General features: G+C 45.0%; 1 protein-coding gene across 1 annotated transcript; it reads left to right on the top strand.

Annotated features, from left to right (window-relative positions):
• The first annotated feature begins 1,737 nt into the window (after positions 1 to 1,737).
• On the top strand, positions 1,738 to 17,980 carry ppm1bb (protein phosphatase, Mg2+/Mn2+ dependent, 1Bb). Its single transcript, XM_080517349.1, is given in 7 exon segments — positions 1,738 to 2,111; positions 11,401 to 12,243; positions 14,074 to 14,191; positions 15,317 to 15,428; positions 15,895 to 15,952; positions 17,593 to 17,693; positions 17,695 to 17,980. Coding segments are annotated over 6 exon segments (1,434 nt in total). The 5' UTR covers positions 1,738 to 2,111; positions 11,401 to 11,412; the 3' UTR covers positions 17,909 to 17,980.
• Positions 17,981 to 27,675: the final 9,695 nt, after the last annotated feature.

Below are 27,675 nucleotides of genomic sequence, written 5' to 3'. Positions count from 1 at the left end.
GAGAAAATATTTATCATAGGTGTAATGAAGATGAACAAAAACTGTAAAATAAGCTGCAGTGCAAAAACAGTGTGGGCAGTGTTAGACTCTGTATTAACCCTCTACAGTATTACGTAGAAACAAAACACATTTCTGGCCCGGACACATACCCTGACTTCAAATTTTTTTCACCTTTATATGTTGTGGGATAAGTTTCTGAAATAACTTGATGAACAAATATGCGTAGAAACATTTAGCATGCAAGATGGTCTAAATATATATTATTAGTTGCATTTGTACTCTAAAATTGAGTTTTCTCATTTGTTTCCTCAGGGAAATATCATGCAGACGTTGCCCTGAGGCAACAGTATAAATGTTTAGGTGTACATTTTTGTGCCAGACCAGACAATTTGTAACATACTCAAGGTATTCGATGTACCACCTACTATCACTTTAGAGGAAATGGACGCATCTCCATTTCAAGGCTACAGTCTCCCGAGCAATGCAAGTTAGGGTCCCAACAGACAGTGACGACAGTGGATTTGAGGAGGAGAGTGAAAATTGGGAAAAGAGAACCAGAGAGTCAGGTTTGTGATGCTGTTAGAATGCCAGGTGATAGTCAGAGTTCAAAGTAAAATGTAAAACAAACATATCTGTAAGCCCTTCAGTGCTCTTGCATATTTGTGCATGTGTGTATAATTAATGCAGGGATTCACAAGATAAAATAAGATAAGATAAGCCTTTATTGATCTCACAGTGGAGAAATTTACTCATAATATTCATCTCTTAAGGACACTCATGAGGAAAGGAAAGACAAGGAATGTGCAAACAGTTAGTAAGAATAGAGGTATCTTATATACGATGACTATCAAATAGGACTAAAAATAAGATAAAAATCACAAACTATAATAAAGTATAACAAGTTCTAAAGCAAAATATACAGTAGGGTGAGATACAAGGAAAATAAACTATGATAGGGGGGTGGCAATGATTCAATCATTTGATTCAATCAAATGTTTTGTGTCCTTATTTTCTTTTCTGATTGATACATTATTAGGAACCCTAAAGTTCTCAATAAGTTATATACAACATAAAATAAACAGTGATGTCATACAGGGTGGAGACTGAAAGAAGTGGGAATTTTGTCATAGTTATAATTTAAATTAGCTTTGCTCGGGAATTGTATTTAATTTTGACGTTTTGGGCATCAAATATTGCACAATGAGACTAATTACTAATGAATTTAATACAAAAGAAGTTAAAAGGGGAGTCCCCCTTTAACCTCTTCAGTCGTCGGTGCTGTCCTTAGTTTAAGTTGCGCTTGATTTTTAGTCATGGGCGCTGCGGCATGTGTACACTAACTTTCAAATGCGCCAGATATCGATCCCGTTTCAGGCCAGGCGTGCCCCGCGTTACTCCCGTATAGATCCTGAGGTCTGGTCGGGGGACGTTAGGGTCAATCTCCCTCCGCCGCGGAGTTGAAGGCTTCTATTTCGAGTCTGCCTCCGCCCATTCAGACAAGCTTCGGCGTACGCCAGTAAAAGTTACGAGTGTATCCTACGGAGCTCGCAGAACTTCGGAACTGACCAATGGGAACGCACTACGGGACAGGGGCTGAGCTGCTTGACAGGAGAGTCAGCCAATGATCGTCCGCGGTGCCTTGACGTGGCAGCCAATCAGCGCGCAGATGCCAAAAATAACACCTCCTCTTGTTCAGCACCCAAAGTCGAAGGATAGCTCTGGCCTTTCAATGGAAGAAAGTGCTAGATTTGTCACTGTTGTATAATATAACGAATTCTCAGTGTCCATATTTGTTTTGGAGCGATCGGAATTGTCTTCAGTTATTGTGAGGGACAGAACTGGCGTCAAACATGCGTAAAAATCAACGCTGTCCAAGCAGGGGACCGCCGAGAAAGGAATTATCGCCGCTCGTCTGAGGCCAATCTCGATTATTATTATCATTTTTTTTTTTGTTTTGTTTTTTTGTTGGGGGAAATTAGGAAACATAACACGGCTAGCCAGCTAACGTTAGCTCCCCAGGTAGCCTAGGTTAACGACATATCTTCACAGAGAAAGCGGCGTCTCCCAACACCATCAAGATTGGACCGACATTCGCACAGCCGCAGGAAAACGTAAGTAGCATGCTAGTATGTGCGCTAACGTCATTAGCCGGAGTTTGACAACCCGGGGAAGTGCGCTGGCTTCCAGCGGCGGCTAAGCTGGTAACTTGCCGTTAGCACGCCGGCTAAACGCTAGCACACACCAGCAGCAGCGGAGCGGAGGCCTTTCCCGTGGAGAGGGGGGGGCAGTTCAGCGTGTGGTCAGTGGATTGGTATTTAACACACAAACGCATTTCCAAAATCAGTCACTTGGTTCCTGCATAGCGAAAGAAAAAAAAGAAAATGTTGTGCAACAGCGTTGGCGTTCAAATACACGGATACCACAAACAAAAACTTGAGGCATCTAATTTTGAGTTCCAGAGCAAGCCAGTGAAAACAATCCCATGTTGAAGCTAATCTGAAGTGTGTTTTAATGGGAACATTTTATTTTTTTATTTTTTTGGACCACACGTCGGTGCCCTGTGGTTAGTCTGGTCCCGGACTAGCTTCAGTAGCACACACGAGCTATGTAATTAGCATCTGATTCGACGAGTCGCTGCACAGTTTTAATGCTGCAAACACGATGCGATTAAAAAGACAAACTAAGACTAAACATGCGGTGAAATTAATTTATTCTAAATGAGACGTCCTGCTGTTTCTTCCACATGTACGCCCAGCCAAACCAAAACTATCGTGAAATGCACTTACTTGACAAGTTTGTCAATAAGTTTGTGATTTCTGAAATGTTTGTTGTTGTTGTTGTTGTTTTTTCTAAATCTGGGCTCCATAGAACGTGGCAAACATGAAGTAGAATTCAACTTTAAGGAAACAAAATGAATACTTTTTTTTTTTGAATGAGCTTCAGACCCTCAGCGATCCTTCAATTCGAACATTCTGAAATGTGGTTGTTTTGAATGAGATCTGATTCATTTCTGCAGTTCTAAACGCCAGTAAAGATTCGACTGATGACCAGTCAGGTTTCAGGGAACACAGAGACTTTATCTCAGCATTAGGAAGATGCAGAAAGTTGAGAGTGATCTGGTTAAAGTGCTGTGAAACTGAGGCTCCGTCTATAACAAGCTAATGACAGCTTTGTGGACTTTGTCATATGGGTGTCAGTGGTTGGCTGTGTGACGGTAGCTTGGCAGACCGATGGCTTTTTGTAACCGTGTTAAGTGTTTAAGCAAACTGCCAAAGGGTCCCATTGATTTCAGTGCGTTTCCAGTTATGTGTTGGTCATAATATCCAGAGTTAATCATCAATATGTGTCAAACAAAAATGCATGCCAAAGCAGAAAGGTACTGCATGTTCTGATATGTATACGGATATTTTACCGGGGAATCATGACCACGAGGCCTCGCGTTTTATTTGCTCTATCCTTGTCAAAGCAAATTCAATCAATCAGAAGGCATGAAATATTTAAACGACTGGCAATTTTATCATTAGTTTCACTGTGGCACCACTGCTGCTCATCACTGTACAGATTCTATTCTGTCTATCATCGGATGAGTTGCTGTAGAATAAGGGTCTTCCGAAACGACGAACATTCGCTATAAGTTCGTAACCTTTCAAATTGGATTAAACATTGACCAATCATTGTCGCATGAAGTGTCGTCATTATTGCAGAATGTCTGGCGGTTCTGCAGAGTAACATGCTGCACACATTTACGTTTCACAGATTTGGTCTATGCCTTTGGATTAAAGGAACCGTATGGTCACTAATGTAAAGTGTGCGTATGCGTGTTCTGACGGTAAAATTGACTTGCTTCTCGAGTGCAACTCGTCGTTTTTGTAGGAAATTCTTCAGCAAAACATATCAAACTTAAAAAAATGTTTTTAATCCAATTAATTCTGGGTTTTCTACTCTCGCTTATCAATGTTATAAGTCCCCTGCAGGACACATATATAATCTCATGCCAAGTAGAATATTTTCGATATCCGGTGAATTGTCTCGGTTAATTATTTTTGTCATATGTGTTAATGGTTCTTCGGGATTATGCGCTGCCCAACAGAAAACCAAAATGATGAGATAAAAGCACTAAAATCAATGCCAGTAACGTGCTTCCTGTTGCTCGTAAACATGATGACAACAATGGTCGGTTCAATCAAAGTTGGTAGGATAGAATCTCTAATGGTAGCAGAAGAACATGCAGATTAACGCCGTCTCCTTGAACCTCTTCTAATCGCTTTCTTCTGTATTACAAACATAATCAGGAAGTTGTGCGCAGTCTATATGCTGTCTCCTGTCCAGTATGCTATACCACCTTCTTGTATCCATTCATCACTTCCTGTGTTTTCCCAGAGTTTTGCGATGGGAATGTCATGGTATTAAAAACGTCCGGTCTGGGAATGCAAGAAGTTTCGGGCCTAGTTAGTACTGGGATGGGAATGTCATGGTATTGTGACTGAATGGTCAAATACCATACAGCTGCTCGTCTATGAAGGGATAATTATTCGATAATATTATAGATTGAACGTGAAGCTCTTTGCTTCCTTTCATGAGGATGAGCATGCACAGACCATTTTGAACATTCTATTCAAACTCGTACGATCATGCTGCTGCTTATTTTCTGGCGATATCTCAATAAAAGTGCCATCCAAGCCGGAGCTTATGTCGAAATTTATCATGAATTTTTCAGTGTTGAAATGTAGCCGGCCCACTCGCCTTCTCCGGTATATCAGATTGCGATAAGGTGCACAGGTGACTAGTATATGACATCACTTAGTGTTGGACCTGCGCCCTGCCAGTCAGATAGGCGAGGAGTTCAATAGCTGCTAATCTTATCTGAGTCAGCAGTCACTGTGTAAAGACTGTGGAGCAGATGAAGCACAGTGTCAGTAGGAGACTGAGACAGTCAACAAGCTTATTTTAGAGTTTAACAGATCGTATTGGCCTTAGGTCTGCGGCGCTGATGGAACTGTAGGCGTCAGAAAATTCTTGTGAAAACTCTAAATTGCTACAGGAACCTACACTGGTCTTTTTTTAAAGGGAAGAATTTGCACTGGTTCAAAAAAAAAAAGAAATAAAAAAGCCCCCTTGTGACAAATCAAAGCGATTTAATGGCATAAAATTAAGAGCCGATTTTTCATTTGTTTACGCAAATTTTTCACTTTGGACAAGAAGTACTTTGTTAACATGAAGCCAATCATCTGTGCAAATATGGCTCGTATATATTTTAACTGCTTGCACTGATGAAATACTGAGTCTGAGCTGAGGCACACGGGCAACAGGCCTAATTGGTATAAATGACGCATTGATTTGGAGTGCGCTATGCTTCATATTGCATTCATGTTATATATAGAAGGTGAACAAGTATGTGTTGACATTGCAGAGCTGCAGCGGTTATGGATTACTCAATCTTGATGACTGATTAATTCTTAATGTATTTTCTTTAAGGCAGTAATCTAAATGTGCACTTTCCTGATGAATGACTGAGCAAGTAACTGGTGTTTTGGTAATGACGGCGCGTGTAAAGGTTGCACAGCGGTGCAGTGGTTAGCACTCTCACTTCACAATGAGAAAGATCTGGTTTGGGCTTGGGGGGCCTTTCTGGTGCAGAGTTTGCATGTTCTTCATTCCCATCCATGGGCGTTCCACTCCGGTGACCACTCACAGTCATGTTTTTGGTTGATCAGTGGCTCTTCGTGGGCTGTAGGTGCGAGTATGTGTGACTGTTTGCTCTGTGATGGACTGGTGAGCCGTCCTGGGGGGACCTCACCTTCCGCCATAATCAGATTGGATCAACTCCCTGAGCTCACAACCCCCAAATTGGATAAAGAGGATGGTTAAATGGATATTTGTCAGATTTATTTAGAATATCCCCTCCTAACTGAATCACCCAACTTCTTCTGGTTGTATTATTTACAGATTCAAAAGGTTGTGTGCTGCACTTTGCATTACAGTATCTTGATTATATGTTTTAAACCACTCGTGAAAAGAATTAACTTGTATGTTTCAGCAAGATTTAAGGAAGCTTTGTTGCAAACATGTGTTGGAACAGTTTTTTTTTTTTTATCACTTGGGATGATTGTGTAATTATTACAGTTGTTTTCTCAAGCACAAATTGTGGGGGTGTTTTGTATTATTTTAAGTCAGTTCTCTGTACGTCAGACCAAGGCTGCAGTTGGCATGTGTTTTCACTTCTCATTTCGTATAATGGCCTTTATAATTCAGCAGTTTTAACCGTAAAGTAAAAAAAAAACAAAAAACAGCTTCGGTGAGAGAAGAGCATTGATCGGCTGTTGTCTCATGTGATTGTTACTCAGACTTTATGGGTCCCATTAAGTTGTAAGTTGTGATTTTTATTTGTTCTGTGGTGGTTGTCTGTTGTCCGTTTGTGCACTTTGTGCATTTGACCCCTCGTGCTGCACAGACTTACCTGTGTTGCCATTCTTCCAGTTTGTGCAATGTCTTTAAAAAAAAAAAAAATCATCCTTCAAATAGCAATAAGAGAATATTGTACATTTTAGTTCCGCTTGTAATTAAAGCAACACAGAAATGGAGGGAAGCTCAAAGCCAGATTCGCATTATAAGCAAAGGTTGACTGTCTTATCTGGATGGGCCTTTGCTGGAAGAGTGTCGGATAAGATTAAACAGACAGATCTGAAGGTGTAATGTCAGTTTAAGGCGTGTGCATGGGCGGGCAGGTGTGGCCTGAGAAGGTGTTGCTATTATACAGTGAAAGCAGTTGCACAATGTGAGCCGTGTCTCAATTCGGGCCCGGTCGCTCCAAAGTCCCTGTTTTCAGACTGCATGTTCTCCCTGGGTGTGCTTGGATTCTCTCCTGGGATTCTGGGATTTCCTCCCACGGTACAAAAACACGAGCCCGAGGTTTAACTAGTGACTTCATGTTGCTTTCCGTGTGAACGCTCGCGTGTTTGCCCTGTGATGAACTGGTGACCCGTCCAGAGTGAACCCTGGTTTCCACCCCAAAAGTCTGAAGGCCTTGAATAGAATGAAGCAATATGCAGGATGGATAGATGCTTTATTATTTTTGATTGCGAGCCAGAGCTGTTTAATTGAAGTAAACTGGGGATTCCAGACTTTTTTTTTTTTTTTTAAAGAGATTGCTCCTAAGATGGGAGTTCAGCACTAATAAAACCACTGCAATCATGCCAGCAGGGAGCACAGATGAACTTTATGACATGAGGGGAATATCGAAGTTAAGTTCTTGAAATCAATTTGCCACTCAAAGCATACCGTACATATGTGTGTGTTGTTCCTGTTAAAAAAACAAAACAAAACAAAAATCTAACTTTGTTCCAGGTAAGTACTGCGAATTCATGTTTTAGTCTGTACTGATAGTTTGTTCATACCGGTGTTTGTTGAACCAAGGACGTTTAAAAAAAAAAATGTTTTAACCAATCATCTTGTGAACTGCTTCTCACTAAAACCTCACAAAAATGATACATCATCAACATCATGCAACTCGTAAAACATTCTTTATAGACTTCTTTCTTACTCCTCATTGCCTCTTCTTCAGTATTAATGAGATGGATGTTGCTGCTTTTTTTTTTTTATGAGACTCTAGTGAGGCACTTTATGCATCCAACATCGACACACTTCAGTAAAAGTCTTAAGGAGCACATCGTTGTTTAGCGCTTGCGACGATCGCTGGGCCTCATGAACCCCCCCCCCCCCCCAAAACATTGTCATTGTCTTTTCAACCCATCTGATGGCAAATTGAAAAATGGAGGAACAACAGATTTAAGGTGTGATGGAGTTCTCTCTCTGGCTTTGTGGGAAACCCCCCCCCCCCACCCCACTGTCATTTTGTCATGTAATTTACCTCACCGGTCACAACCAACACACTCCTGGTTATACATCCATGAAAGCAAACTGTTTATGAAAGCAACACCCGGTGAATTCACACTGCTTCCAATTCGATGTGTAGGCAGCAACACAGAGGTCTCGGAAGTTCGCGGAGAAAGTCTCCAAGTGTCTCGGATCTCATTGAAGAAAAGGTCTTGAATAGATGCGAAAGTATCTATTCCAACCTCTCCTGATCTTCGCACTGTTGTCTTCATTAAAATCGGCCGACATTGTGCCTTTAGTGTGAGCCAGGAGATGGAAGCTCCAGGACGTGGTTGCATATTAATCTGTACATGTCGATAGTTGCTGAATGCAGCGTGTTAACCTCGCTTCCAGGATAGCATTAGTTGTTTTGCGTTCAAGAGACCGCTCTGGTAGGAGCGTTTAAGCTCTCTGCAGCATTATGTAATCCCCCAGCCCTCCACTTCCCTCTTCCTAGCCAGTGGTTTTCTGGCAGACGTGAGTCTCGGCATCAGGGGGTGTTGGTTTCGACCTGCGGTTCCAGCATGGGTGACAGCAGTTTTGTAAGGGTCAAGTGGTTTTTCAGGCTTCCTGGTTTCAGTCCGACGTCTCGGAGGAGACGTTCTCTCCACTTTCGACGCGGGGACTGGTCTTGTTTACCAGCAGTCTATTGTACCATTACAATCACATAGTATCAGCATGTGATCTTGCAGTCCGCACGTCTCCTTTCAGTGTCTGGTTGCTGCAACTGCTTTAATGGACGGATGATGCAACTCCCCCCTTCCTCTTGCGACCAAGCGGTTGTGTGTATATATATATGTGTGCGTGCGTGTGTGTGTGTGTGTGTGTCTCTTAAAGCGAGTGAGAAAAAGACACGGAGAGGGGGATGTCGCTGAATGAAGCTTAGCCTGGATGCTTGCACTGCAGGGTGGGTGGTTGCTAGGCAATGGCGGTGTGTTTGTTTTATTTTTAGAGAGAATCGCTGCTACTGAACATAACAGATTTGCCTTTCCCTCATACGCATATGTGGACGGTTTCTCAACTGTTGCGCGAACGTGCAGCTCACCTTTGGAGCTGCTGGGGGGGGGGGGGGGGGGGGGGGGTAACAAAGAAGACTGTCGTAACGGTGCGGCAGGGGAGCCCGTTGCGAATGTGAATGGCGTGGCCCGCTGCCTCACCCTGGCCATGAAATCCAAACCGGCCTGGCGTATTTATAGAGCACCTTTTTTTTTTTTTTTTTTGAACTTCGCACATAGACGGTGACACTGCACACACGCGCAGGCCCAGACGCTCGCGCATGTTCTCCCGAAACCAGCCGTAGTGACCGCTTGCGTGTAGCGGCCTTTTTTGGGCACACGCCTGCCTGTGCCATGTGTGCGTCCATGTGGGAAGTAATGCGGGGCGAAGAGTCAATATGCTGCCAGGGCGCCTTCGATTTTTATCGCTTTCCATTGATTTCAAGACCTCTCGAGCACTTCAATACCAGCCAAGCAAGGCGCTCTGTAAGTTGTTCCATACTGTAGCAGCCGCTGACATTTAGGTCAGAATTGATCAGCGTGATGGGAGAATACAGCGCGGGTCAAAAATGCCAGTGATATGGCAAGAGGCGGTTGAGCATTTGAAAACTGTGATGGTTCTGAGGCTCTGCTACACCACTGACCATAACCGTATATGATGAATGATTTAATTAATCGTGTTACATGTTGCACAGCCACATATTCTATTCTAATTTGCTCATAAGTCTGTTCTTTTCAAGGCTCATAGTAAATCACAACTGTTCTCATTTCAGAGTACGTTTGATTTACATTTTGCACTTATTTGTATAGTAGTTCAGGATGCAACCAACAGTTGCTTTCACAATTTATTTATTTATTTGTTTTCTTCATTGGGAGTTGGGTAAACGTCCCAAAACGGCGCCAAGTGGGAAGCAACATGTCCTAAAACACCGAAGGCACCAGGAAGTGTTGCATTTATTGATCTGCAATGGCATAATGACGTCCATAGAAGTGGGGCCACAAGAAACTTCAGAATCCTGTAGTTTCCATGCCGTCAGTAACGTGTGCAGACGCTGTGTTGGTGTAGTGAATGTTGAAGAAAGGCAGGCTTCAACAAAAAGACTGAGGTGTCCAAACTGCACTCTGGAACCCGCCGTTAAAAGGCTGAAAGCTAATGGTGCGCGTGTGTGTGACGTGTTTCAAACGTCCCTGACAGCGAAATCAGGAAGCCGATTTCAAAACGGGCCATTCTCAATGACCCAAAATGCTTTTGCTTGTGTAATCCGGAAGCCAAATTGCAATATAGGGACGATTGATCAATCACCAAATCATCTTTCCAAAGCCACGGTGAAGTCTCGAAGAAAGGCCAGCCTATTGAAACACTTTGTTGACTCGACTTTTGCCCCGACAATAAAACAATACCAATCCTGCGAGAATTAGATGAGTACTTATTATTTAAGTACTATATTTCTTTGGAATGTGAATGGTGTGTTTCTACAGTCTCCCCTCTGTTGTGGCAACACAAATGTAGAAACAGTCCAATCAATTTATCCATGTACGTAGTTCAAAGTCTGATATTATTCCAATCAGCTGTTATCAGTGGAGTTTCTCACACTGCCGTGTCGGTACTGCTGCACTGGTGCTTGCCAGCAACTGAACTAATGGTATTACCCGCCGTGTGTCCAAAGAGAAAGAGGCTCTATATCCTTAAAGAAGCTTTGCAGCTACACCGTAATCCTCAACTCTGGTTCTTGCTCGGCTATCTTTGTCCTGTCAGGATCGCTGTCTCACACTATCCATTGAGTAATTAAAAGCACTCAGTGCTCACAGTAAGTAGCGACGAGCTAAACCCTCATTTACAAAGTTATTTATATATATATATATATATATATATATATATATATAGTGAACACAGATTTGTTTCACTCTCATATTTGTAAATGGATCATTTCTTTGTGCACTTGGTGATCGTACAAGAACGTGTGAAATATGTGGAAATATCTGCTGAGTTTACAAAATCGAAAACACGGAAAATACACTATTGCTATATTTATTGCCTTAATATATATATATGCAAGTTGACCTGACCGCGTTTTGTGGTGAATGAAAAGCTTTACTAAGGCTTGATATATTTCAAATGTATTGATGTTCTGGTGTGAATATGCAAAATATTGAAGTGCAATGCTTTTTTTTTCTGTACTGTGAAAATTCAAAATGAAAGAAGTTAAAATAAGAAAGAGTGCAATTAGTACATAAATATTGTTGGAATATATGATTAAGTTGAGACCAAGAAAAAAGTGCTCCGCATCTGTAAAATGGTGTGAATAAGGAGTGAGAGAACTTTTATTTTGAAGCACACATACATCAATGTCAGCTACTTGAGTGTTTATTTATCATAAAGGAAATCACAGCAATTAAAACATGATCACATGGTCATGTGACATCATGCAGCCCGACCACGCTTCTCCAAATGACTGACTTAATTTCTCGTTCCTGACGCACTGTAAAGTTATTTACCGTGTTCCCTTGTCCTCTTCCCTCCATAAATCTCCAGCTATAGGCAGCAATGGGTGCGTTCCTGGACAAGCCGAAGACGGAGAAACACAGTGCCCACGGCGAGGGCAACGGGCTGTGCTACGGCCTGAGCTCCATGCAGGGCTGGCGGGTGGAGATGGAGGACGCCCACACGGCGGTGGTGGGCCTCCCCCACGGACTCACCGACTGGTCCTTCTTCGCCGTCTACGACGGCCACGCGGGCTCCCGGGTGGCCAACTACTGTTCCGGCCACCTGCTGGAGCACATCTTGTCGGGCGGGGCCGTGTTCGGCTCGGGCCCGAGCTCCGTGGACGGCGTGAAGGACGGTATCCGCTCCGGCTTCCTGAACATTGACGAGTACATGCGCAACTTCTCCGACCTGCGGCAGGGCCTGGACCGCAGCGGGTCCACGGCGGTGTGCGTGTTGCTCAGCCCCACCCACCTCTACTTCATTAACTGCGGCGACTCGCGGGCCGTGCTGAGTCGAGACACCAAGGTGGGCTTTTCCACCCAGGACCACAAGCCCTGCAACCCCCGCGAAAAGGAGCGCATCCAAAACGCCGGCGGCTCCGTCATGATCCAGAGGGTCAACGGCTCCCTGGCCGTGTCCCGGGCCCTCGGGGACTACGACTACAAATGCGTAGACGGCAAGGGCCCCACGGAGCAGCTGGTGAGCCCCGAGCCCGAGGTGTGCGTGTTGGAGCGGGCGGCCGACGGCGACGAGTTCGTCGTCCTGGCGTGCGACGGGATCTGGGACGTCATGTCCAACGAGGAGCTGTGCGAGTTCGTCCGCTCTCGGCTGCAAGTGTGCGACGACCTGGAGAAGGTCTGCAACGCGGTGGTGGACACCTGTCTGCATAAGGTAAGCAGCAGAAAGCTTTGAGCCCGTCTTCATTTCAATGACTTTAATCTTCGTTGCAAATTATATGACGGTTTCAGGATTGCTATCATTGCCAGAGGGATCGCACTTGGCTTAGAGACGCCACGGTGAAGTCATAGTTGGGTCAGATTTGTTCAGTCAAGCTTCGTTTCCACTGCACTGAACGTGACGGGGCGGTAAAGTAGGACGTACCCCAGATCCGACGCTATTGTCACAGAGAGTGCCGCAACCTGCAACCGTTCTGTAGGTCCGGGTACCCCAATGGAAGGGTGGCGAGAAATGGTAACCCCTTGCGTCACCGTTCTTTCACAACTTTTAGCAGCGGGCGCACAAAAAAACCCCGTCCCGTTCCATCCGGTCACATTCTGTGCAGTGGAAACGACGCTTTAGGAATTGCTCATGACTGAAGAAAACAACATAGCTGCATTAAATAAAAAAATAAAAAAATCCCCTAATGGGCCAAAGTGAAACAGGAAGACTGTTATAATCTTAATCATCTAATGTGAACTGTCATGATGAATAATAAGTGCTTTGGATTTTCTTCCTGCCCATCGACTTTCTCAGCCAATCGGCTCGGGCTAAAGACGGAAGCGCTCTCTGCTGGCGCACAACCTCCTCCAACTCAGTTGTTGATTTCCACACATCCCTTATTCTGTGTGTCTGAGGTACTCCTCGAATCAGGGCGAGCACAGCGGCCCAGTTATTTTTATTTTGCTGGATGGGCGATCTCAAGTAACAGCCACACGATGTCATAAATCTCCTCCGCTGCCTCGCTGACTGTTGTGATGTATGTGACACTGTACGCTGGCAGAAAGTTACTGTGAACACATTGACTTTTACAAGGTAATGACAAGGTGACTGTTCATTAGGTTGAGGGCCTGAAGCTTTTTTCTTGTCTTAGTCCTATAAAGTAATGCCAATTAGTACGTTCTGCAGTGTTTTTATATGTATTCTTATGTATGTTTTTACTGAATCAAGGCCTCTGTTCCCTTCATTCCAGCAGAAAACAAATTTAGGGCATCTTGAGTGACGTTCCTGTGAGTGTTGACAGGAAAAAGTCGTGTATTGTTTACTTCTCAGTTGCTGCACAGCGCTGCACATCACTGCCACCTGTAGCTCAGTGGAATGGTGAGAAAGTGAGATTGAATTGTGGCACACGTGCAACAATAATTCACATTAAAAAGTGCTGTTAAAAATAAAAAGAACCAATTGGCCATTGCTTGGTAAAGATTCTATCACATTCTTTAAAAACATGTAATGTTGTCATGACAGGCAAAAGACTGTAAAATCAAAGCCTCAGAGACGGCTCATGCCACCTCCCAGAAGGAAGTTAAGATGATTAAAAGTGGACTTGAATAAAAAATAATGAACCAAAAAAATACAATTTCAACTACAGAGGCAGAAATCAGGCAAATTCTTAGGCCGTCAACTATAACAGAACAAAGCGATATGTACAGTCTCCCAAGTTTAAACTCAAACCGGTAATGTCAGTGAAATAAACGACACATTCAGCGAATTTCATGAAACTCCTCCTCACGGATGAACCCATCAGAATCTGCCATAGACACATTTCTACGCAGCAACTTGACCTCGGAAAACCCGAGGAAGTGATAATCCGCTTTTATGCTGAATTTCTCAGCGGCTTGATAACAACTGTCATCCAATACAGTTAATTAGCTTCAGATCCCCAGAAACCGATTCCCTGGAAGATCCTGCAGCAACAAAATGAATTTGATTTGAGTCTGATGGACTGAATCCCCAGTGGAGTCAGTGTGCAGATTGCAGTTAACCCTTTTGTCCCTCGTTGTGCAGGGGAGCAGGGACAACATGAGTGTGGTGTTGGTGTGTTTACCCGGAGCGCCCAAGATCTCTGAGGAGGCGGTGAAGAAAGAAGAGGAATTGGATAAATACCTGGAAACCCGTGTCGAGGGTCAGCGCTCATCAACACATACACACACACTGGCACAGGATATTATGATTGAGTTGCTCCAAATTGAAAGCTCTGATTTGCCTTTTAAACTTCTGCTAGTTTGATGCAAATGTTTAGGTGACGGCTGCTTCCTGCTTCTTCTTCTTTTTTTTTTTTTTATTGTTTTATACAGTACACAGCTGAGGGTGAGAAAGGTTAGATGAGTTCAGGCAAAACGAATTCAATGCTGGCCTGTTCTCCGAATTCATGAAAAACATAATTGACATGATCTGTTTTTTTTTAATAACAAATCGAGTCAAAATTCATTACGAATTCAGGCAAGCTTGCAAAACTGCAAAGTTGCACATTTTGAATGGGAGAAAGACTTCTTACTGACTGAAGTTTAGTTCAACCAAAGATTTTACAGAACCAAAACCGAATATTTACAGCACATCAGTCCTCATCAGGACAACGGTGTTGTCCTCTCTGGAAACTGTACAATTAAATAAATAAACAAAAAGAAAACACAGGAGTTGCAACTGTCTTCAGCGCATCACAATGGCCTGTGTACGATACCAGCGTGCAGCAGAACAGGCCAAACACACTGAAAACGTAACTCGTTCTAAGCATCGCTGGCTCACCATTGTCTCGCCTCGCCTGCAAACAAAAAAATGACCCCGATTAACTCGCGTGTGTGACGTCATTGTTTTCTAATATCGGGCTGATCATTATCTGCCCGTAATTACCGTGCGATACTAATATTGTCTCTAATGTACTTTGTCAATAGTTCAGTGGCTTTTCCCAAAAGGTGAAGTGGAGGAGTGGCTGCAAACTGTGCTCAGATTCTGTGTGCATAGCCAGAGCAAAATAAACATTCTTTAGGCAGTACAAATATTTGAAATCTGTCTGCTAAAGAGCAGTTCTGCAAAAAAAAAAAAAGAAAGAAAAAGAAAAGGGCCAGCAGTAGCCTGTCTGATTTTTTTTGTTTTTTGTTTTCTCTCCACGGTTGATGATTGTTTCTCCCACTGCAGTTCTCAGCCTCAGTAGAGAAGCCAATCATTAAAATCCCTCAAAACTCTCATGTGCAACGTTCCGTAATCTCGTTTTTTCCGGCACAACATAACGCCGTGCGCTCCCGTGTCGCAGAGCTTCTGTCAAACTCTGGAGACGCCGGAGTCCCCGACCTGGTGTCTGTCCTCAGGAGCATCGCCACAGAGAACATCCCCAACCTTCCACCCGGCGGAGGCCTGGCGAGCAAGTAAATATATACACACACACACACCAACGCCGTTCCACACGCACACGAAACGCGTCACGCTCGGAAACGGGTTGAAATGTCTCATTGCCTCAATCCTCGAGGCTTTAGATTGAATACGTGCTCGTTTAATTCACCTGTGAAGATTTTCCTTTTCACTCTGTGCCACATCCTGAAGGGTTGTTTTGGAATTCCAACAACCCTAGTTCCAAACAGTTGCTCTTCTCCGTCACCGGCATCATGTACTTATCAGAACCGCTCACCTGCACGCATGAATGACGAGCATCTATAGTCTCTTTATGCTCTCAAATATCGACTCGGTTGCTTTTTTAGCTCCATTAAATCTCAATCAATAAACATTTGCGCAGAAGGAAGAGATGGTTATTATGTGTGTGTGGAGGGGGGGGGGGGGGGGGGTGTCCTTCCCTCTCTCTAAGCGGGAAGCTGTGCGCTGTTTGTGTGTCTGCAGGCGGAGTGTGATCGAGGCCGTGTACAACAGGCTGAACCCTCACAGAGAAGAAGAAGGGGTGAGTTCACCTCTTCAACCCTTCACCCTCACACCCTCATGAACACACGCCAGCCCCAGACAAGGACGCTCTGTTGTGTGTGTGTGTGTGTGTGTGTGTGTGTGTGTGTGTGTGTGTGTGTGTGTGTGTGTGTGTGTGTGTGTGTGTGTGTGTGTGTGTGTGTGTGTGTGTGTGTGTGTGTGTGTGTGTGTGTGTGTGTGTGTGTGTGTGTGTGTGTGTGTGTGTGTGTGTGTGTGTGTGTGTGTGAGAGTGTGAGTGTGTGAGAGAGAAAGAGTGAGGAGATGAGCGATGTAAACAGGATTTCCTCGGCGAGCTGGGTGAAACTCAAATCGACAGTCGTTTACGTTGAAAAGCAGTGCGGACACGAGGGAACCAGCCCAAGCCGTCAGTTTGATGGGAAAAACGCTTCTAAATTTGGCGATCAGAGATATACCGGCAGTCAAGCAAATAATGCGATGATTTTTTTGTTTGTTTTTTTAAAAATAAAAAAACAAAAACAAATGGTTGTATAAGCCTGAGAGATTGGCCTTCATCATCATTAGCCTTTTAGGTAAAATTACAACAATTTTTCATTAGTGACAGTGTCTTCAGGTATCGATATCAGCAAATCTGCACAGCCTGTATTCCTTTTATATGTTTATATGTTCATTTTCCATCGCAAATATCCATTTAGTTATTCGCAATTTTCCCTTTAAAGATTAAATTAATACCTCCAGAAATAAGTTGAGTATTTCCTTTCGTCTTACAGCAACGGTAGTGAAAGCTACGACGCCTCTATTCTTCAGAACGATTGAGAGCTCAAAAAATGAACCACGCGTGGATTTTTCTCCGTTACTCCAATGTTCTTATGCACGTATACCCGGTAATCTCTGTTCTTTTACGTGTGCGTGTGAAGAACAAGATTGTAGAAAACCTTGATGGAGGGGAGGGGAGGGGGGGACAAACACGCAGTGCAGCAGAGGAAAGTGAAGAGACACACGTCACGGTGAAGGAAATGAAAACCCCTCGGTCGAGCTGACGCCGACATCACCGGGAGTTTCGACTCCGACCTCACTCCGAAAGAAATCTCATGTTGGATTTTTATTTATTTATTTATTTATTTTTTACCCCCCCCTCCCTCCATCATCACATTTCTCAAGTGCACATAAACACATCAACATCCAGTTGTCATAATTCTGTGATTTCTCCAGGTGAGCACATTTCCAAGGCCACGTCAGGTCTGAAAGCCTGCAGGCGTGAATGTGAAGGTTGTATGCACGTGTGTATTCGCTTTTTTCCGTTTAATGTCCATGGAGTGTTAACGTGCAGCCTCTTTTCTCTGGGCTGTGGGTACCGACCCCCCCCCCCCCCCCCCCCCCCCCTTTTTTTTTTTTTTTTTACACCACACAGTGAATCTCACAAAGGGTTGTTGGTCACAGGGTCAGAGGTAGTGTTTGCATGAGCCTGTCTAACTGGTGCGAGAATGTCTCCTGACTTTGTCGCGCGGCAGTGTGGGGAGATATTTCTGTGGCGACGACGAGTGCGTTGTGCCGCCGCCACCGCCGCCGCCGCCTGTTGGATGTGCGTCCGCGAGTGTCGGGTGTGTTTGTTTTTAATCATGGAGCGTGCCTGCAGAGTCTGACCCTGGCGTGTCACCTCAGGCCTGTGCGGGGGGCGAGGAGGAGGAGGAGGAGAGTGAGGAGGGAGGTGGCAGCACGGCGGCTCATCTGCTGGAGGCGCTGCGGCAGTTCCGCCTGCACCACGTACCGCTCGGTGCTGGAGGAGTCCCTGGCCGCCTACAGCCTGCGAGGGGAGGGCACTGCCGAGCAAGCAGCCGGGGACGGCGGGAGGAGCCCCGGTGACGCCATTGAGGATGACGACGGCCAGGAGCCCTCCGCCTCCCCTCCCTCTCCCCCTTCACCCCAGCCTGCAGAGCCGGAGGCCAGCCGAGATGCGCCTGCCCCCAAGGCTGATTGATCCACCCCCCTTCCCTCCTCCCCCCCCCTCCCCCCTCCCCCTCTGACTGAGCACCCGCCTGGATTACCCATCCATCCACCCCACCCACTCTTCCATCCCGTCCCACCCCCGCCTGCATTACCCATCCATCCACCCCACCCACTCTTCCATCCCATCCCACCCCCCCCTCCTAAAGCTCTGGCGAGGCGTGCTCTGACCTCTCCTCCTCTTTCCCTTATCGCAGAACTTGAATAAACTTTGTTGGCCATTTCCAGCTCAATTGTGGTTCTTCAGCCGCGATACGTCACTCTGGAGAGTTCATTAAAAAAAATGGCTTTCAAGGTCTATTCAAGTTCTGTCTTCCAGACACAAACTCTTTCTTTCTTTTTTTTGTTTTACTTTATTCCTTTTCCCGACCACCTTGGCTTGGATTCCCAAACTTGCCAGTCACTTTTATCATCCCGGCCATGCGGACTGTTTACAGTAGGAACGACGTGGTAGCGAATTTCTTATTCCCACGCAAAAGTGGCGGCCGGGGAAGCCAAAGTGCGCCTTGCATCCTCTGGCCTCCATTTACCGGTTTCTTGCTTCTGGCTGACCCTCCCTTCTCAGCTCCCAGCCTCGCCGCCCACAGCTGCGTACCGCCGAACAACTGACTCAGAAAAAAGGCGGAGGAGACCCCGAACTCCAGCTGTGCGACGCACCGCACCGTCTCCAGGCCTACTCCCCATCTGCAGACTCTAGAGCACACTCTTTTGTGAATATATGTTTGTTTGTTTGTATGTATGTATGTCTGTCTGTGTGTGTGCGTCTGCATGAATCTGAGTGACCCCGAGCGGGAAACCAATCAAAACCCCCATTCGGCGGCATTAAAACCACTCGTATGTCTCGCCACCGCGTATTAGAGAGCCGCCTCACAAGCAGCCCTCGAACTCTACACACGTCCCAGGTTTTCATCAAGACGTCGTGTGTAGTTGTACTTTCGCCGCTCTCCATCCCGTAATCCTTCAACTTACCGAACGTAAGAAAAGCGCGGGGCAAAAACATCGACGCCGGTTAAGAAAAATAAATCCCACTTTCAGAAATGTTTACTCATTACAGTGGTCAGACTTTACTTCGAACTCAGGGCTACAACGCGTCATCTGGCCGCCAGTTGTTTTCAAACCTTCGATTTGAAGTTTTAACGAAGGCGCGTTATTGCAAATATAGGATTATGAGCTGTCGTAAGCATCCGTATCAAAGCAAAGCTCAACTACGCTGCAGCTTTTATAGCGAAGCACACAGACCATGCATTGTTCACTTATATCTCTCATGTTAATACTTCTGAAATAGTTTTGGCCAATGTATATAGTCGTTTCTCCACATATCAAAGAGCAGCGAGGGTTTTCTACAGGGAAATCTGAACATTGGGAAGTACTCACACTGATTTCCAGATCTGGAAAGGAAAAGAGATTGCATACGAGCAAAGTGTGTTTTTCCATCCCCGTTGACTTTTTTTTTTTTTTTATATATATATATCAAGTTGAAAGACATAAAACAGATGTCATATTGGACGTTCCTCGGACTTAAAACACAGAACTCTTAACAATTGAAAACATTTCTCTGTTCCCCCAAATGAACCCGGACTGTGTTTCGCTTATTCAAATGTCTTTGATCAGCTGCATTCATACTCAACTATAATATATTTTAATGTCTTATATTCCCAGTGATCTACATTTCCAACAAACACAAATTCAACACAACGTACGAACCGGTTCGCTCGTCCACACGTCAACCTTAAACGCACGTTGGATCACGCTGGATTGGCTAATTTGTTAGCATTTGATTCCAGATGTTCCATCGACTTACCAGCCCTTCCAGGAGTGTCCACCCACGACTCCAATCCCTCAGATACATATCGAAGTCGCTGGCGTCGGCGCGGTGATGTCCAGTCGAGGCCTTAAATACCAGGTGTAGCGCCTGTGCAGTAAACTTGTAGCCGTAGCTACTTTACACTACCGCCGAAACATGAGCGGACCCACCGTCCGTTGACGTCCGCTTTGCTCAACGCCGTCGAGTTTCGCAACTTGATAAAATCCCCCCCCCCCCCATGCAGCTCTTACCACACTCCTCGCAGGTTCTGACACCACCGCCTGTTCAGAACAACACGATCGCCAACACTTACCTCATTGTGAAAGACTGATGGCAACGGGCCGCTTAACCTCGCGTTTATTCTTCTTCGAACGCAGGCAGAGGCACCGTGAGTCTGTATACACGCTGAACCCAGAGGACTCTGGCAACGCATGCGCCGCACTTCTTTTCAATATCTAAAAGCACTTAGCCATCGGGAGGGGAGGTTCAGCTGAACACTGGTGTGTCTGCGTGTGTATGAGTTGTATCCGTATCCCGTTATGTGGGACACGTCAGTCCTGCAGGTGACAAACGAACAAATAAAAAGGATCTGAGGTGTAATGCTACGATTTGTGTCAAGTGTTTTGAGTATCCCCCCCCTTCCCACCCCCCACCCCCCACACCAGTGCGAACTGACTGTATAGCTTGTTGTTGGCCCTGTAGCAAAACTTGTCACTTGCGCAAAAGTGTAGGAGCAGCGGCGTGATAAGCGACGCCAAACGTACAATGACGAGCCTTCTCCTATTCCAAATTGATTGCACTTGCAATGCCCGATTAAAAAGAAAAATGGAATCTGGTGGCGTTTGATACAGGGCCATTGACACCTGTAGGAGAGGCTTTCAATGTGCTTCCTCCTTAAACCTGTTGTGTCTATGTCTGTGTAGGCTGTGGACGTTTTTTTTGTTTTTTTTCCCCCCTGCCATTTTTAATTTTTCCTTTTTTGTTTTTGGGGAAACCGCTAAAGCCAATAAATCCTAACCTTCCTCGCTCCCCTCTGTCAGCTTTTAGCCCCAGCGCCTAGACTCGTTATTCCCTCTGCTAATCTGTCGTCTCCTTCAAAACAATAGCAGCGTCTCGGGGTAGGAGAGGCGTCAGAATAAAAGCCGGCCCGCTGCGATGCCGGCGGGCCCGGGGGCTATAGGGAGTCCACTCTCTCCGGCCCTCCCCTGTTTTTCAGTCTTGACAGTTGGCCTGGTGATTCTCCGCAAGGTGAGTCATCAGACAAGGCCGGGCAGGGGTCAGTCTCACCGTCACCCACCTTTACCCACTCAGATTGAGTAGATCCAAAAGAACAAAAAGAGGGGTGAGGTTCAAACTCTGCCCTCGTCGAAGGCGTCAGGAGCAGCATCTTAAGCAACTTCTGCTTGTGGGGAAAGACGCCAAACCTAACGCAGAACTCTCTCCATCTCTTTCCTCTCTACTCACCCAGAGTGCCGGTGAGCTGGACGACCCCTGGTAGCCGTGGCAACAACAACCACCACCCACCCCCCCCACTCCCCCACCCCTCCCAGCCCGTCTCCTCCTGGTGATGTGTGCAGCCACCCCCAGAGGAGGACTGACTCTCTCTCTCGCTCTCTCTATCTCTCTCTCGCTCTCTCTATCTCTCTCGCTCTCTCTATCTCTCTCTCTCTCTCTCTCTCTCTCTCTCCATTGCGCCATGTCTTTCTCCACTACAAGAGGACATGCGGTGTGTGCTGGAGTGTGTGAGTGTGCGTATGTCGGTTGTGCATGTGTGTGAGTGTTTGCAGCAGTGGGACAAAGACAACAACTTACACACACGCACACACACACACGTGTGCGCATACTGCTTTAAACCTGGAGGAAATACAAGAATCACTTTTCAGAAATGTCAAGATTTTATGAACTGAAACATTGTGATGGTAGACATGATTTTTACCATTGAAGTGTTGTTTTTGTTTTTTGTTTTTTTGTTTTCCTTTTCTTGAATGTTGACATTGAACATCTGACTTCATAATGACATAAGGACCTATTTTGTGTATGTGTGTGTGTGTGTGTGGGGGTGTGTGTGTGCGCGAGATAGAGTTTGTGTGTGAGTGTGTTGTGAAAGAGGGCCAAGAGGAGACGGGTGGTGGATAAAGACTTTCTATGTAATTCTTCTTCTGGACATTATTATTATTTTTTATTATTATTTTTTTTTTTTGTCTGTGCTCCTGGGTCTGATAATTGCCTAACACCCTTGCTTCTTCCCTCTTTTGAAGACACACCCACGACACACTCTTGTCTAACACACACAGACGCACAAAATCATGAACGCCCACTGTCCACCCGTGCACGTATGTGATGTGCCGCCACAGGGCACTGCATGAGGACTCCGGTTCGACATGTACAGCGACGTGGTTTTTTTTTTTTCTCTCTCTCTCTCTAATGGACCCGGATGGACAGCCGTTGGTTGGGACTGACTGAGCCCGGAGGACCCCCTTTGAACACTGACAGGCTCTCGCCGTGTGAGAAGTGGAGATGATTTTTATTTTTATTGATGCTATTTAGGACGATGACGATAATCACGGCTGTTTGTGGGTAGGATTGGGGAGTGGGGGTGGGGGGGGGGGGTATTACTGAAGAGCCGAGTGCAAGCTGGACTCATGGCTTTTGGGGTGGTGGGTGGGGAGGGCGGTTGTTTAATCACTGGTTGGACTTCCGGTATGAGGAGGGACAGGAGTGGGCGCTCCTGTGGGCTCCCCCTCCTGCCTCCTCACCGCCGTGCTTGGAGGTGCACATGACAGCAGACTGTCCTGACAGAGGAAAGATTTTCTTTTCTTTTTTTTTTTTGGTTTTTGTTTTTGTTTTTTAAATGTCCATGAGGTTACTAGCTGCTCGCTGTGTAGAGTGAGTGAATTCCCTGTTTTAACCCTGTTCCTGGTTCTCAGACTGCATTGGTAATGTTTGTATTGCTGTTGTTTGATTGCACTCACATTTGATTACAGAAAGCGTCTATATATGAAATAAAATACCTGCCAAGGACTCCCGGTGTGGCTGCGTGTTTCACAAAGAAAACCTGCTCTCTCACTGTTTCGAACGTCTCGTGAGACATTTTCAGATCCAAACACTAGAATCTTAAACTCTTCTATTATGGCTGATCGACACTGACGTTTCACTCCCAGTGTTTGGGATGGAACCAGCCATTTCTATAATGTTTGTATTAGAGTGATACCATTTCATGTTGTGCACATAAAAGATTTAACATTGAGAAGACATTGCTTTAAAAGATGTCTGAGATACTGGCAGAGATGATAAAAACTTGTGCCTCGTCATGAAAGTTGGAAAATGCTCATGTAATGATTGTTGTGATTGAAACCAGTTGCCATTAATGTGAACAGGGTTTATATTGGTATGTCGTCGTGGTGGAATTAGGTGATCATCCATCACAGCGTTAAATTCATCGACGAGATGTCCGCGTATCCATCCATCTTCGATACCACCTAATCCTGTGTGGCGTCGCCGGAGCCAATCCCTGCTCACTATGAGTGAGGGCGGGAGACACCTGGACAGGTCGTCGGTGCTTCACAGGACAAACGGAGAATATCACACACGCTTGTATTCGCATACAAAAGAAAAAAAAATCAATATAGCATTGTTGAGCTGGTGGTGGCACAAAATAGCAAATTAAATTGGATGTTTTATCTCATCCATGAGAATAAGAACATGCAAACTCTTAAAGGCCCTCAACATGGGATTATCTTGGTGTGAGGTGAGCGTGCCAACCACTACTGCACCGGCCCCCATGTTTCATTTCTGTACATGTCATTTATTAAATTATTTGTAATATATACTTTTTTCCCCTTAAACCACTTCTAGATGTATTTTTTGGCACTGTAATCGTCACAACAATGTACATTTTTTTCACCTCATTCATGTTCTGGATACATTTAGACACACACACACACACACACACCCGTCTAATCTGTCACTCTGTCATAATTTGATCATAATCCCCTAATCATAATCACGTCGTATCTTGAAGGTGTTCTCAATCTGGAGTGGGATTATGGGATTGCACAGCATGTGTGTGTGTGTGTTAGAGTGTGATGAGCAATCTAAATATATTATGATGCCCGTGATGTGTTTGGGGGGGGGGTGTTAAATTTAATTTGATGATGGTGGGGTGCAGAGCGCGATCTGATTCACCCGGAGCGTCCGCTCTAAGCCTGATGGGAGTCAAACAATAGGACGCACACTGACCTGCTAAAATTGTGTGGGCGCATCCCTGTTGGGTTCCTCTTTAATCTCTCTCACTTTAATTTGTTTTTTTTGTTTTTTTGACAAAACATGCAACAGATGCCTCTTCAGATGAACAATCAAACTGCTCCTTTTGTTTCTGTTTAGTTCCAGATCTGATGAGGTCAGGATATATATTATCACTCAGTCGTCACCGTAAACCTGATTATTAACTTCAAACCTCAATTGATTTTTTGTTGTTGTTGTTTTTTGAATTTCTAGAGGCTGTTTTCCCCCTCTTCTTACACTGGTTTGCTTTACAAACCAGCTCAACAATGCAGAACTCTGTGATATTTAACTGTTTTCTCCTCTAAAAATGATATTTTAATTGTAATTTGTGTTTATTCTCACTGTGTTTTTCCAGGTGTTTTCTTCCTTCCTGCCAGTAGTTTGGCCCCAAAACCACCAGCAGTCAGTCCCTCCAGAATACTGCCAACTTTAACAATAAATAATCCTTATTTATGGAACATATAAACAGTCCCATGCAGATGTTGATTGTTTGATTGATAGCTAAAAAAAACAAAACAACAACACGTTTTGCATCAAGACATTTCTGCAGCTGTGACAAGAATTTGAAGTTCTTGAGGAAATGTACTCCACATTTTACACAAAATGAGTGACTCCAGTATTTATCTGCGTCTCTCATTCCACCAAGAGATTCATGTTTGTTTCTAGTCAAGTAAATATCCAGCAGGTTGTGATAAACAGACCTCTGCCCTGCTCACGGGACGGGATCTTTGTGCATCGAGGAGTACAAGTCACAGTTTAGTGTTTGCTCTCCACCCAAAATCAGTGTGTGTGTGTGCGTGCGTGCGTGCGTGCGTGCGTGCGTGCGTGCGTGTGTGTGTGTGTGTGCTCCAGCATATGATTTTGAGTGGAGTAATTTAGCAGATGAGCGTGTGGCCATTGTTAGAGGGATAATCTGGATCTTGCTGCTCAGATAGGTTAACATCCAGCAGATTAGTGCAGATTACCCCCCAACCACACCAGACAGGACAGGGGCTGCCCCCCCCCCCCCATAGGCCTCCACTTTCCCCACCTCCCCTTTCCTTGCCCTCCTTTACTTTCCTCCTTGTTAAGTCGCATTGTGACACAGACTTCATTTAATTTCCTCCTCCGGAGGCTTAATACCGTCACTTGGTTCTTTACGTTCATTGTGCTCAAACAAAGTGTAACATATTTTCTGCATTTTTCACATTCAAGTTAAAAGCACCCATCATTTAGGAGGCGAAGCACAAACAAAAACCCACTCAAGTGTTGTGCACCGTTAACATTTTCACTAATGTTGGAAATCCTGGGCTGATTTTCATTATGTGGCACAACTGTTTCTTCAATGTACTGTACTGTAAGAGAATCAGCTCAACTAATAGGTATTGAGTCACTGTAACTTAAGTGGAGAGTATATTAACATGAACACTTATAGATATTGAATGACTCTAGAGTCGGGGTCTGCAGCCTCTGGAGCTTTCTGAAAATTATACATAAAGCAATTTTCATCCCAGGTTGAAATTGACATATATATATAGCTTCTTCTTTTTTAAATAAATCTATTAACGTGTTTTGTGGCTCAAGAAGAATTCTATTTGGTGGAAAGAGACAAAAATGGCTTGTTTGATGGGAAAGGTTGCAGACCACTGCTCTTGTGGTTGCTATTGACACGCTGAGGTTCAGTCCTGAGGAAAAATAAATCTAATTTGACTATTAAATCGGCATATATAAAAAAAAAAAATCAAATTATATGTCAATCTGGAGGGGTTTTTTTTCCTCCTCAAGTTTAATTCGTCCCCAGAAACTGACTTCAGATTTGTATGAGTTAACTTTGCTCCTCCATCAGAACTCAACTACATTGTCTGTGTGTGTGTGTGTGTGTGTGTGTGTGTGTGTGTGTGTGTGTGTGTGTGTGTGTGTGTGTGTGTGTGTGTGTGTGTGTGTGTGTGTGTGTGTGTTTGTATGAGCACGTGCCTCTATTTAGTAAAACCTGCGATCCAGCTGTCGGTCCAAGCTCCAGCTGTTTGTATTTTTTTTTGGCCGCCGGTGTTTGTTTTGTCGGGTTGCTGCTGCGTTTATCTCAACTCGCGCTATTAATTAAGCGCGCCCTGAGTGGAGGGATGACACTAACAAAACACAGGATAACGATGTAATTATCGCTCTTACATCTGCCCCAGATGTCCTAATCGGCCTCCTCGAGAGCGCTGCAGGAATTATTAGTCAAATTATCTGATTATTTTTGGGGGTTCGCTCGTCCATCAGTGAGACGTTCGTGTGTCCATCTGTCATGTTTGTGTTTATCTGTATGTTTGTCTGCCATAGCACAAAGTTCTCCAGGTTTGTTTTGGTTTTTTAGGGCTCTTTAATAGCTTTGGCTCGGGTTTTAGGTTTCGGAGCGATCGGGCGGAGGGATTATTCGCTCGGGTACAGTTACTTGAGTACCTGACATCTCTAGCTTTCAGCCAGAGGTCAACCGGCGGTCAGAAGGCCACATCCTCCAGTGCACATGCGCAGAGGATTTGACTCCCATTGTCCAAAAAACACCTTCGTAGACGTGCCAACGTGGCTACAGGCGATGCGTCTCGACGGATGCGGACACAGACCGAAGTCATCGCTACACATCTGTGATTGTACAAAAGTCATTTTAATGACATCGTACAGCATAAGAGTCATGTTTTGGATCGATACGTTTGCAGTGTTGACAAAAGGAGAAAACGGTACATTCACACAAATGATCGTCTGCTAGATAACTTGATAGTAAACAATGAATCACGTTCATGCTGCAGTGTTTAGCGAGCGAACATTATAGTAAACAGTCGGTCTCTGCAGCTCCTTGATAGTTTTTAGAGTTGGACTTTCACGGGCCAGGAGGTAAGATATGTTTTGTTACTTTCAGAGTCGGGAAGCTATAACCCTGAACCGGAGAGTCAAAAGCAAATTTTGTCAAAATGTTAAACAAACTTTTCATTGATGAAGTTACACTCGTGGTTGTTGCGGATTACTTTTTTTTTTTTTCTTTCTTTCTGACAAGCACTGTTTTCAACAATGCAGTTGTTTGGAGAGCTTAGAATTGGCTCACTATGCATTAGACACAATGTCCTCCCACTTTCTCCACCCTAATTTTCATCCACAATCTGCAACACCCCCCCCCCCCCCCCCCCCCCTCCCCCCACCCCCTCCTATCCATCCCATCCTTGTTTCTGGGTACCATTGTGCAGCAGACCCTCCTGCAGCCCTGCAAGAGCACAAAAGCACAACAAAGACTCAGGAAGTGATTAGTGGCTTAACGAGGAGGAGGCTGTGGGGGGAGCTGGGGGGCCGTACAGCCTCCTCCAGGAGGGGGTTAAAGTTTCAGGGCTTAAGAGGTCAGTGTTAAGTTGTGGGGGTCGCTGGAGAGGTTAATTAGGAGCAATGCCTTTGTTTACGAGGAATAAGTAGATGTACAGGCTTGTCTCCTCGCTGTGTTCCTCCACCCTGGAAGTGTCATCCACCCGTTTTTCCGCCGGCTCTGCTTTCCCTCGGAATTGTCCCGCCGCTGAATGGAGACGTTTCTGAATTAACTTAATTGTCACCTCCGCGACACACTCGGCCCCTCGTCGTCACAATGGCGAGCCTCTCCAGGAGCATGCTGGGGCATGTTCGTCCCGCTTCGAGGAGAAGACCGTCTTTTCAAC

Source organism: Blennius ocellaris (genome assembly GCF_963422515.1).
Source record: "Blennius ocellaris genome assembly, chromosome: 21".
Classification (NCBI taxonomy): domain Eukaryota; kingdom Metazoa; phylum Chordata; class Actinopteri; order Blenniiformes; family Blenniidae; genus Blennius; species Blennius ocellaris.
Note: the sequence above shows the minus strand (reverse complement) of the source record. Positions and strands in the feature narration are given on the sequence as shown.